Source organism: Drosophila willistoni (assembly GCF_018902025.1).
Source record: "Drosophila willistoni isolate 14030-0811.24 chromosome XL unlocalized genomic scaffold, UCI_dwil_1.1 Seg142, whole genome shotgun sequence".
Taxonomy (NCBI): domain Eukaryota; kingdom Metazoa; phylum Arthropoda; class Insecta; order Diptera; family Drosophilidae; genus Drosophila; species Drosophila willistoni.
In genome coordinates, this window is record NW_025814053.1 from 7,229,100 (window position 1) to 7,242,965 (window position 13,866).

The following is a 13,866-nucleotide window of genomic DNA, read 5'->3' on the forward strand; positions in this document are numbered from 1 at the left end:
CGAATTTTCTTAAGGTTTACAATAATTTAATGAACTGCAACACATTAGGATTACATCTAATTGGATATAATATCAGAACAAAGCACACAAATCAACTGACTAATCATGAAAGGCAAAAAATAATAATGTATTTAGCTAATGAAAAATGATTCAGTAAGTAGTTCTCATCATTTGGGGAGGGGGGGAAAAAAAAACAAAAGCTTTCAATTTTAATGTGCTCGTAAGATAATTAACTTGATGAGAATACAAATTTCGCTTTTTTATTTTTTGACTTTCTTTGATGGCCGGGGTTTGGGGAAGTTCTTAATGGCAGAAAATCACAGCTGACGGAAAATATATACAGATATATACTCGTATTATAATGCTAAGCACGAATTTTCATGCAATCGATGCGCGATGCACAATTCTTTGTTGCACTCCAACTCATTTGGTGGCAGGTCTCAATCTCAGTCTCAGTCTCTGTAAAAGTCTCAGTTTCAGTCTTAGACTCAGTCTTGGACTTGGCTTTAGTTGCTGCTGCTGTTGTTGTTGTTGCTCGAGTCGGTATCGACGCTCAAAATTCGGTTTTCATATGGTTTTGAAATTCGGTATCTGCGGGCAAGACACAGATTCAGCACACACACACACAAACAAACACACACAGTCGATACATACGATCGTTAACGCTGAACGCTCTTCGGTATGCTTGGCGGCACTTGGTCAAATCAGTTGACGTTGAATGTTTCGTCTTAGCGGTCGTTTTAATCTATCGCTGGCCCCCCCCAAAATAAAAAGCCAACCACGAAAATAAAAGAAACATAAATTGAAATTGCAAAGTTCTTCTTCCCTACGATATCATTTCTTCATCATTTAATTTTTTGTTCTTGTGCTCCTGTCTGTGTCTCTGTGTGTTGTGTGATCCTTTTCATCTGTGATTATGTGCCAGTTGTTGTTGTTCTAACAGTTTTTGATTAGAAAGAGAGTGAATGAGAGAGAGAGAGAGAGAGAGAGAAAATGCTGTTGCCAATATTATTAATAATATCAGCTTTGGTTGGCCATGGCCAGGCTATGAATGGAGCCGCTGCTGCTGTATTGAATCCTACCTGCAGTTTAAAGGATAATTGCAATTTGGGTGATAATCTTTTGGCCACACCGGAAAATGCTGAGGCGTCTAATGACAAATTGGAAAGCCAAATTGCTTCCATATTCGAGGATAAGGTCAATTATAGTTTGAAATTATTTGCCGATGATGCGACAGCAACACAAACGGCAACAACAACAACAACGACAACAGTTCTTGAATTGTCAGGAAATTTGAGTGATCATCATCATCATCAATTAATAAGCGATGGCAATTTCACCATAAGTCATTTGAAATCGAACGAAACGGAGAGAAAAGAGCAACAGGATCAGGAACAGGAAGAAGATCAAATAGAGAATGATGAAAGAGGTAAGAACTTTTAACCCTTCTAAGTTTATGGCCATGAATTTCCACCTCTAGGTGTCTTTTGAGATCTAGAAATAAGTCATTACTTTAAAAGAACTTTCATTTAGCAAATATATCTAGAAATATTCCCACTAGACTTGCCAATGCTTTTGATTTCATGATATGAATTTGAAACTTTATAGAAAACCAAATTGTGCATTAGAAATTCAAGAACTTTCCCAGCTTTTTCTTTGGCCAGTTCAACTTCAGTCCTGCCGAAGTTTGTATGCCCTTACCACTTCTTTTTTAACACTTTTCCATGGTGATAAATTTAAATAAAGGTGATAAAGTGAAATAAACTTTATGTAAAAGTCATAATTTCCCTTAGAAAGCAACTTAAAAACTTAGCTTATATGATATATATTTTCCGATTTTGATCAAATTTGCTAGAATTTTAATTTATTTATTATATTTTGTTAAAAATGTTATAAGAAATATGCAATTATTTTTTACAAAAATAATTTTCTGACACCATTGTTTTATGGGAAGCTATATATATTATGGGTTCCCGAACTACATAAATCAAAAATGGCACAAAATTTGAATAAATATTTATATTAAACTAACAACTTGTAAATTTCGACAATTTTTTTAAAAATAATTAAGTTATTGGTCTAAAACTAAACAATTGCTCCTATGGGAGCTCTATGATATAGAATAGTCTAGTATAGAGACTGATTAAACTTTGCTATCTAAGATTTTCCTGCCAATGATCGATTCCCGTTCTCAATAGCAGATTTCCCACACCAAAATTATGACCTACATAATCTACTGATATAGTATAGTAAGATTCAGTTGAATTCGATATCAACAATGATCCAGACAGACAGAAATGGCTCTACAAAGTCATCTTGTTGTGCTGATCAACAATTTTTATGGGTTCTTTATAAGTTAAGAGAGCATCTTCTTCTAAGGGTATATATTCATATGTCGTACAGATCAGGGCTTTATCCTGCAATGATTTTGTTAAGCATTTGAAAATTCCCTTTTTAGGCTAGAATATTTCATTTACCATAATTAAGCAGCTCAAAAACCACACACAAATGTCAAAAGATCGTGTTGAAAAAAAATATAGAACTAAAGTTTGATTTGAACTTATTGATATTGGTTTTGAACTTATGTTGAAGGTATACGATTTCTTTGGGAAACATATGAAAGTGTTTTTTTTTAATAACTTTCAAAATACTTTCTCACGCCAGCGCCCACCCACACACACACACACACTCACTTCCATCCACACACAAACACACATACATTGGGTTTTACCTGAGGGCTATTATTATTTGTTTTATTAACAATATATAACTTCAATTGAAATTTATATCGGTTAATGTTATTATTACAACTCCTACACGGCCACTTGTACCTGTCGCACACACACACACACGCAAGTGTGTATATGTATGTATGTATGCACATGTGACTTTTGCACAACATTACGACAATCGCATTAATGTGACCCACAGCGAAATGTTGCATAATCGACGCGTATGTCAAATAAAATCAATTGCCGCGATCACAACTTTTGGTCAGGTCTCTCTTTTGGCCGGATCGACCGACCGACTAACCGAACAACCGGCCAGCCGACCATCGTCTCTTTCTTGTTGGCTTGTAATTGTTTAATGGTCACAAAGACCTCGATACCAACCTGTACGTTATACGTGACCATCCAAGACGATACGATGCGATACGAAAAACTTAAACTCGAAAACCCTTGGCCAAAAGAACTGGACTTTGACTTTGAGTCACTTGTCGATGGTGACGCAGATTCCATGGCACAAACCTTTTTCCTATATTGGGCATTTCCGGTTTGTTAGCATCCCCCTACACACCTAAAAACCACCAACCAATTCCCCTCGTTTACCTTTCTACTCATCGTGTCTCGACAGCAATTGTTAAGTACTCTATTCTTGCTAAAAGGTTTAACCTTGTTGTTACTTTTTTATTTAGTATTTCTTTTTTTTCGGCATTTTTTTTTTTTGGTTGTATTATTTTTTATTAGTATTTTCCGAGTCAAATATTTGCGGAATTACTTTGAGGGATATTTGTTATTTGCTTGTACACTCTGCCCCTCCCCTAACCCATGAATTGTAAGTGAAAAAGATTTGGGAAGAACCGCGTATTTGGTCATCATCATGGACTCTCGCCTTCACTTCACCATTGAATGTGTGAAATCGCACGTATGCAAAATCAATTTATATTCTATATAGGTACATATACACATATATGTACATACATATATCTATTGGATAGTTTGTAGAAGATCTCCACTTTGGAGATAGACCTATTCTTCTTCATTTGGAGGACCCATCTGGAATACTAAAACGTAGTTTAAGTGGTGATATGTAAAAAGAAAGCTAAGCAATGAATATTTTTTAAATTAATTCAACTGTCTTTCTAATTATGATTAAATTATGAGCCAATTAATTCAATTTATCAAATATATTAATGTAGCTTCAAATGAATAATGCAATACTCATGTTAGTTATCAAGAGAGAAAACATAGAAAAAATGGGTCAATATTGATCTTCCGAATAAAAAGATATAGGGGCTTTATGGCTTTCTAAGATTTGTAGCCTATTCAATTCTTAGAAACTTTGTCTAAGAAAATTTGGGAAAAAAATAAACATTTTAGAAGTTAGAAGCCAAAGAAATGTCGAAAAAAATGGCAACTTTGATAAAAAAAAAAAACTTAAATAACTAATAATGGAGTTTTATTTACACGACCCAAAGGTTTCGAGGGTGAAACCATCGAGTTTTGTCATAAAAACAAAGTTTTTCCTTTCCATATTTGAATAATATTCTATCCAAAAAACATAGAACTCACAGGAAAATTCAGGCTTATAAACAAAACAAGAATTCTTTTTTAGTTTAGCTAGAATTGACTTAACGAAATGACCAGCAAAGTATTTATAAATTAATTGTATTTGTTTTTTAAATTAATATTTTTTATCTTCTGCCCGATAACTTTTAATACATATATGTAAATTCATTGAATTTTTACCTTTAGCTCTTTTTGTGTTTTTGATAGTTGGAGGCTCCTCTATAATTTCTTGATGGTTCAACTGTAGAAACATTATTTATTGCTTTACATGTTTTTTATGTGTTTGTTTGCATATGCCAAAAGAGGAAAAAAAAAAACAACGAATGTTATGTCCGCCAATCCCTAAGTATTTAAGGTGTTTGTCTTGTTGAGTGCACGCGGTGTATAAATTTCGAAATGGATCTTCGTTGTCTTTTGTCTTTTTGGATGTTGGGAACCAAAATCAACCAAAATTCGATTCACATCTAACAATCCATCTGGCTGACCAACCCATGTACCGTTAAATGTGCCATAAAACAAACTTTTTGAAAACCAAAGAGCCGAAACTTGTTTTGAATGATTCAAGTGAATCAAGCCGCCAAAAGCATAAGATTCGCACTCTGATGATATGTTTATGATGATGGAATTGACAATCATAATGATGATGAAGACGATGATGATATTTCTATCCGAAAGGGTGCTTTTAGCCTTAAGAGTCTTGTCCACTTGACTAGACTTTAAATGCCACTTCTTTGCTAACTTAAATTGTTATTAATGCAATTTAGATAAATAGAACTAATAAATGATATTGAAATGATGGCAACGGTAGCCAATACTTGTAGATATATACATACTATATATGCAGATATTTGCCTTATCATGACAACAAGCATTTTTTGTGGTCTTTTGCCAATTTACTTGGCAAATATTAAAAAATTTTGTTCGCTTTGCTCGATTGCCGCAGCTAACTTGGGTAAATAGACAGCTCATACATATAAACAGATAGATTATTTATGCATATATATATATATATATATTGGGATAAATATGAATATATTTTGTATTCTGTTGGCCATCGCTAATTGGTATGAAAAATAAACAAATTTTTTGCCATCTCATCATAATGCTTTCTATGGAACAAATCGGGTTTTCTTTTCTTGTCTAACCAAAGTAAATAGTTAGTAAACCAGAATTTCAAAAAAAAAGTCTTCTTAAGCAAATTCCAAGATTGCTTACAAAATTCCTCAAAAATACATAAATCTATTTAGAAATAAACATTTATCGCCCCCTATTAACAGATATAAATCAAATAATAGAGACATACATATGTATTAAAGTATTTATTATAGTATAAAAGCAACAACAGCAATGAAAAAAACCGAAACTTGATTTCGATTTCAACTAAATTAGAACACAGCGCCTTCGGTTTTGGACGAGAGACAGGGGAGAAGGGGGAACAAGCTTTATTATGCAATAAGTCCAGTCCAAGTCGCGACTCCGCGACTCTGACAGCTGCTGGCTAAAGACACTCACCGAGTGGTCACCAAGCCGCTCAAGTGGGTCAGACGAGACACAGTTAGTCAATATGGACTCACATGGTCTAAATGTAGACAGGGTATCTTGATTAAGCACAATTATTTGGCAATCGATTGCTTCATTTTGTTTCGAATGGAATTTACATTCTGTAGTTCCCAAAAGTATGCTAGGATTACTTAAGTCTTTAAATAATTGATTCTTAGTTTACTTTACGGGAAACTGTGGCCCATTTTGTTTTTCTTTGAATTCCATTTACTCATAAAGCGATCTAGAATATTATTTGGGGGTGATTCAATCAGAAGATAGAAAATTTCTGTGATTTTGAGGCATTTGATTATTTCGGAAGGTGTCCAGCCCCCAGAGCCCCCCCTGGACCCGTCCATGCATTAGCAGAATTAACTACATTTTATTATTAAATCTTTTTCTTAATTTCAAATAAAAAGATTGGCTTGTTTTTCGTGATATTAAAAAATAACACTTTTAATTTGCATTCAAAATTAGAAAACATATAATTTAGTTTTTGTTTTTGGCATGACGATTTTTTTTTTTTTTAAATTGGGTCTAATTTTATAAATCGTTTACAAATTTTTTAATATACAGTCTGAGAAACATTGATGAATTTCTTAACTAAATTGTTTTTCATATTAACTTTTTCCAGATAATTATAATTTACTGAGACATTATCTATTATAGTTTGTCTATGGGATAAATTTCTAGATATATTTCTTATGCAAACCATTCACTGAATATGATCTAAGAAATAAATCGGTTTATCCCATATCTCTCTCTCTCTCTCTCTCTCTTTCCCTCTCTATTATCACATTGGAATCTTAATGATGTATTTCTCATACAAAAACTTGGCTATTTGTTGCGCATATTTGGATTTCTCTGTGAAATGAGATTTTCCTGAGATATATTTGATTTGCTAGTTTGCATGATTAAAATTTCACACACTTGTTCCATTGTGTTGGTAGATATTATGTTGCCGGTGATTTAATAATCAATCCCAGCCAGACAGAACGAACTGAACTATAGACTGGAATATGGAAAATGAAGATACTTTACATAGAATTCAAATTTATCAATTGATTCTTCCTTGTCTATTTGCTATGTACACATACACACATACGTATCCATATGGTAATGTTCAATAGGCGGATGGATTGTTAAATCGTGCTGTGAAATCATATATACATATATATATATACATATGGAAATGTAGGAGTATATAGAATATGACGACAGGTTGGCATTCCGCAGTCAATGCTCGTCGCGTCTCTGACGCATTTTAGCACTTTGGATCACGGGGAACTTGCCCAATCCCGCCGTGCCTGCCATCTCCATCGTCTTCTATTTGGCTGACAGCTTTTTAGAGACGGATGCAGCCAACGAAGCAATGAAGCAAGCGGCGTATGTAAGCCAAAACCAAAAAAAAAACTTGCCAGCTCCTCATTCACTCAGACTCAAGCTCAACGCGCCCAGAATATCAAATCAGAAAATTAGCAACTTTTCAGATATACATACATCTACACTTTTGTACCCCCCCTCTCAAATTTTTTTGTGTGCGTTAGCTTAGCATAAAACAAAACAGAGAAGAAAACGACAGCCCAGCAATGATAATGTTAATGTAAATAAGAACAAAGCCAAGTAGCCAACGAGTTTGTCTCCTGCATGCTGATAATCATGATCATGATCATCATGATCACCATGATCATCACCATGGAGCTGAATAGGGGATGCGTGCCCCTGTTAAGGGGAACTGCGAGGGGCTCAGTCTATCTATGACCAGCACGTGTTTGTTTTTACCATTATGGCAGACAATGTATTTTTGATAATCGATTTAAGAGACATTTCAATGCCAAATTCTATTGATAATGATCGCAGATAAATTAAAGAAATGAAGATTCAATTTATATATGTATATGTACATATAAATATGAATAGTATGTACTTCCTGGATTTCAACTAATTGACCTTGCCTAAATTTGGTTAAGTTAAGTTTCCTTATTTAGGCCAAGAATTGTTATTCCTTATAGCTTAATGAAAGTGGGTGAATATAACTTCCAAGAGTCCCTTGAATTGTCTTATATTTTGCATGATAAAATATCATTTGAAGTTGCTATTAAAAAGTCGTCCTGAATCACATTTCCAAAAGATTTTTGGAGGCATTGAAAACTCTAATAAAATTATATTTTCTTACATACACAAAGATTGTTTTTTGAGTAAACGAATAGTTCCTGGTATAAAACCTAATGAGCAACATTTTTGGATTTTATTTAAATTTTTTGTCTATATCGATTGAACATTTGGTTCAAAAATATTTAGAACGACATTTCGGAAACCAAAAGAGCAACTTTTATTTTAAATATATTGAAAGAATTACCAAACAAACATATAAAATTTATATTATTTTGTACAATTTCAGTTTATCTTTACAATATTGGCAAACGATTTCTGGCCATCTCACAACCTTTTGATGCCTCACGAAATCCCGATGCCTCAACCCAATGTCGTAGTCAGATGCGGCAATATTTGGATGCCTTGGACAACTTTGATTTATGGGCCTTGAAGAGTAAGTACATTTAGTTGACAAATTACACAATTCTTTGTGTTTTTGCATACGAGATAGATGGATAGATGATTATTATATATATATATATATATATATATATGTATATGTGTATACGTATGTATATATATATTTAAGTCATTGCCAACTAGCAAGTTGGCTATATAGTTAACTTGAAGCCGCAGCATGACCGCCAGACGAGTCGACATGGATTGCAAGAGAGTGCAAAGTCAAATGCATCAAAATCTAAGCAAGTTCTGAAAATTGCTGCCAGTTGCCAGTTAAGCGAGCTTCAAATGAAGGTCAGCCGTCGAACTTTACCCACATATTCGCAATCACAATGCCAAAAGCAACAATTTGAAAATTTCTGCCAACTGTTGCAGTAAGCGCATAACAACAACAACAACAACAACGCGAACTTGGCACAAAACTCCAATCGCTGACCGGCCAGCTGTTCTCTGTGGAGGCTGACAAAAACGAAAATAAAATAAAATCTCAGAATCAGAATCTCTATCTCTCTGTGAACGAACGTGTATGTAAGTGACGCCCAAACGAGTGTTCAGCGATCACAGTCAAGGTCACGTCTACTACTATTCATGCTTTGGTGCACACACACACACACACACACACACGCCCCAAGTCACCCCCCTTTAATAAACGATATTGTTACATTAGTTACTCCCTCTCTTGTGTTGATCCCTCTTATGGGGTTTTAAGCCTTGACATTTCAACGATCTTCTTAATGGTTATTGATTGATATGTCTTATTGAAAGGCTAAAAGAACTACAATTTGGCCAATGGAATGCCCCCTAAAATATGCAATGGGTCAATCATTAACAGCATTTGGAATATTGTCCTTGTTATAAACATTGTTTATAGATTCTTGCTTCCTTCAGCTGTAATGAATCCCATAATTTGCTTAAATAACTAATTTTTTACCTGCCTATTGCATACTTTAGAGGGCATATATTACATTCCTATATCCGGCGTTAAGTTCAGGGGCGATAGGTTCTGAAGGTGAAGAAAATTACATAACTTTATGTCGTTCTTATAATACGGATAAAACAATTTCAATCTATATTTAAATATTTACTAAACACTTCTCAAGTATTTTCCTATGCTAAACATGGCAGGCATAGGCTGATCTAGGGCTATGAAATGGGGAGACTTTACCCCTTAGAATATGCAATAGCCTAAAAAAGTATTCAAGTATTTTAGAAATTTATAACTTCGCTAACTAAAAAGTTGTCTGTTAACAATATTTGCTTCAAATATTTCTCTCCCACAGAACAGTTTAATATTTGTTTATACATTTAAAGAAACAAATTCTCGGACTGCTATTAATAATAATTGGTTAATATGTTAGCCTTAAGCAACAAATAGTTTTATATGCACATCCATGAAATAAATATGACGTATACGTATAACTTTGTCGACTCTTACAAATAACTTTTAATTTGCTTTACAGTGCATGATGCCAGTGGTAAATTGAATTCGGGCATATTGAATGGAAATATAAATCAACCTGGTGACTTTGATCAATGCATGGGTATACGTCAAAAGGTCCGGCAACAACACCGACGACCCTATGACCATCATAACAATGACTCTGGCGATACAATTATACGTGGACAATATTGTTTGGCCTATGCCCAGCCCGTCTTGCCACACAAATCAAAACGTTTGCAAACATTCTTCAAGCTATTGCAATCCCACGGACCCTTCAAAAGCGAATTTAACGATGTGAGTAAAAGCGAGAGAGAGAGAGAGAGAGAGAGAGAAAAACAACACTCGAAACTAATTAATTATAGTTTTTAGCGCGAATGTTGAAAAATATGCAATCTATGTATGTATGTCAAATGGATCGCGACATTGAACTTGAGAAAAACAAAAATGCCTTTAAAACGAAACCATTCGACGAATTTGCTGTTAGATTGCCAATAATATGCAAATCATGAATTTCGATCTACTAGTTTAAAAGCAACAACAACAACAACAAAAAGGGCATTGAACTCGAGAAAACAAAAAACCAAAAACAAAAGCAAAATCGTTACTTTTGTAGTTTCGTTGTTTTCGTGATGTTTGTCTTTAGGCCCCGTTTACACCAGACAGCTTCTGGCTAAGATAGTTTTACCAATTCTTTTTCAATCTATCTTGGTAGTAAATACTCCAGATTCTTGTAGCTACTTTTGAGGAATATAATTTCAATAGCTTATGTCTTAATAAGCTATATATCTTAACCGTTATGATATTCTCTCTCGATTTGTCTATATTGCTTCGAAGTAAAACCAGTTTTAGCCCTGCCGACTTATTATCTCTTGTGCTTGTTGTTGTCGTTTTTTAAATACACTTTCACAAAAGATGGGTACATTGATTTTAAGGCAAAAGCAACTTAATTAGTTAGCATAATAGACTTAATTAATTTAAAGTTTATCAGTTTGTTTCTGTGTTTAAGCTCAAACTTCTTCTTTAATGCATATCCTCTTTTAGTTTAATAATTTGGTTAATAAACGAGCAAAAATCATAAGATTATTCTTATATAGAAACAGAATTTGAATCTAAGTGTTTCCATTTGTTATAATTAACATCCTTTTTTTGCTCTTAAGTGTCTTTCTCTATGATCCTTGCCTTTACATAACAACAACTTGATCAAATTTCTGAAGATTTTTGAATATCATGTTATTGTTTTCTCTAACCACAATTGCAATTGGAATCTAAAAACCTAACTAACTTTAGTTGAAGATGTAGTTATTAAGAAAAAAACATTTTTGTTTGGAAAGTGTCGAAAAGTTTATCTAATTGAAAAATCAAAGTATTTTGATGAAAGCTTTCTAAAATATTTCGAAACGTTTAGACAAAACTTCAATTTGTTAATCTATTTAAACCAAACTTTCTGAATCCCAATTTCTAAATATAATATAATCGGTTGGCTATATCTCATGGCTAACAAGGCAAAGATTTCCTTTCCAAGACCTTATTTTTCCGGGTTTCTTATTAGTTTCTAAAATTGTATTATGATTTTTTTCTACTTTGCCATCTTTGACTGCTGAATGTAAATTTACAAGAGTATACAGACTTCGGCATTGTTGAATTTATTTGGGGTTTCTGTGTGTGTTTTGGTTGAATCAATCAATTAACACTGTCTTGCAATTGTGTTGAACGAACTTGAACTTGATCAGCGTCTGCATCTTATTATCAACTAGCTAATCGATCTCTCTCTCCCTGTTTCGTTGTATACCTTTAGCCCGGTCATCGAGTACCTCGTTATTCTCTTATCAATTGGGGTATCTGCGTGCCAGCTGGCTGTACGGCACGAGATGTTGAATATAGTGTGGCCGAGTATCTGAACAATCAGACGGCTTTCACGGGCATTAGTTTCAATGTGCGTGTTGAGCCACAAATGTGTCAATCCAAGGATCAAGAGCCCTGGGATCGCAATACCACTTGGGCGGTGCGTTTCTTTGTCCTCATACTCTCGGTGGCCATACTATCAACTATTTACGATCGATGCACCAAAGCGCAGTCACAGCAAAGTAAGTCGAATTTAAGTAGATGGATGCTTTATAGTTAATTATATTGGTTCTTTTAGATGCCTGGTGCACCGTCTTCTCTTTGGACAAGAATCTACGTTGGCTCTTCAGCACGAGCAGTTCACCCGGAGATATTGAGGCAGTGCATGGCATAAGATTTCTCAATGCCCTGATGTTGATCTTCTCCCACAAATCGATGGCCATGTTCTTTAATCCGTACAATAATCGAACAGCCATGTCGGAGAGTTTGGGTCAACCATGGACAGTGATTGGACGTGCTGCCTCTCTATATACTGATCCATTTTTACTATTCAGCGGTATGCTGACCTCGTATTCATTATTTGGACGTCTGATGAAGCAGCAGCCGATCCGTCTAAAGAATGAGTATATAAGTCGTTTAATGAGGTAAGTAATTTTATTACAAATTTACAACATTCCCTTCTCAATTTTGTTTTTACCCTTTTTAGAATTGTGCCCCCACTAGCCGCTCTGATACTCTTCTGCACATATGTTCTACCACTTTGGGGATCGGGTCCGCAATGGAATCTGGTTGTGGGACATCATGCGGATATTTGCAAGAAACATTGGTGGCGCAATCTTCTCTTTATACACAACTATTTTGGTTTTAGCGAAATGTGTCTGACCCATACACATCATTTGGGCATTGATACGGAACTGTTTGCTGTGGCTCCCATCTTCATATTGGGTCTCTGGCGTTGGCCACGACGTGGTCTCTTTGCGCTCCTTCTGCTGTGTACGGTGGGAACAGCAGCACGTTACTATACGACAATTGTTAATCAATTGTCCAACTACATTTACTTTGGCACCAAGTAAGAGACATCTAGGTTAAGCTAAATCGCTTCCAGTTATTAATCATTTGTTTCCTTCTTTCTAGCATTCAACGTCTTTTCCGCACTGCCGACTATATGTATTCGTTTCCACCACATCGTTCGACTGTCTATATAATGGGCATACTTTTGGGTTATGCTTTACGTAAATTCCAGGGTATCAAATTATCCAGTGGACAGTTGCGTTTGGGCTGGCTGGGTGCCACGATCTGTCTGTTGGCCTCTGTGCTGGGCCCTGCCCCCATGGGTGACATCAATTATGTCTATAATTCCACACATGCGGCCATCTATGCCGCCTTCGCTCCCATTGCCTGGTGTCTGTTCTTCTCCTGGATTGTCTTTGTCTCACACAATGGCTATAAAAGTGAGTTGGACTTGAGTTTTTCTAAACCTTTTTTCATATTGTTATTAATATTTGAATCTCTTTTGTAGATAAATTCACCCAGATCTTCTCCTGGCGCGGTTTTCAGGTATCCACAAAGCTCTCGTATGCCATTTACCTGACACAGTTCCCCGTCTTCTTCTATAATGTGGGTCGAAGGCGACATATACATCATTACTATAATTTTGTATCGATAATTGTAAGTTTAAATGGAATCTTTGATCTGCTAGACTTATGTTAAATGGTTACTTGTGTTATTACAGCTGGATACCAATGAATTTATATCGATATTTTTGGCCTCGGTGGCCCTAACAGTGCTCTTTGATGCACCCTTCCAAAATATAAAAAAGCTGCTCATTAAGCGGCCTGCTCCCGCCACTTCTTCTTCTTCGTCGTCATCATCATCATCAGCCAAAGCGGCGGCAACGCCGACGACAACGACGTCCAATGGAATAGGAAAGGCAGCGGCGGAGGTGCCGGCGACGACACTGGCTACTGCCTCTCATCCGCATGCCGATTAGTTAGTTACCTTCTTGTGCATTGCATTAACTTGTAAATTGTCTTAGCATTTAGTTACAATGTATTTAATTAGTCCTGCTATCCCCGCTCCGCCCATCCCGTCCTCTAGTTTTTAATGGAACGCTTTATACATTGTAAATTGTAATTTTAGTCAAATCGAGCGAAAACGAAACTATTTCGTAGTCAAACGCAAAATAAAACCAATCACTGCTTA

The 13,866-nt window shown here is 35.3% G+C and overlaps 1 protein-coding gene across 1 annotated transcript; it reads left to right on the forward strand.

Moving 5' to 3' along the window:
* The first annotated feature begins 572 nt into the window (after positions 1–572).
* Positions 573–13,866, forward strand: LOC6644575 (nose resistant to fluoxetine protein 6). Its single transcript, XM_023176974.2, has 9 exons — positions 573–1,429; positions 8,230–8,376; positions 9,842–10,116; positions 11,618–11,906; positions 11,963–12,308; positions 12,371–12,733; positions 12,799–13,115; positions 13,184–13,332; positions 13,397–13,866. The coding sequence occupies exons 1-9, from the start codon at positions 994–996 to the stop codon at positions 13,652–13,654; spliced, it is 2,580 nt and encodes an 859-aa protein (XP_023032742.1). The 5' UTR covers positions 573–993; the 3' UTR covers positions 13,655–13,866.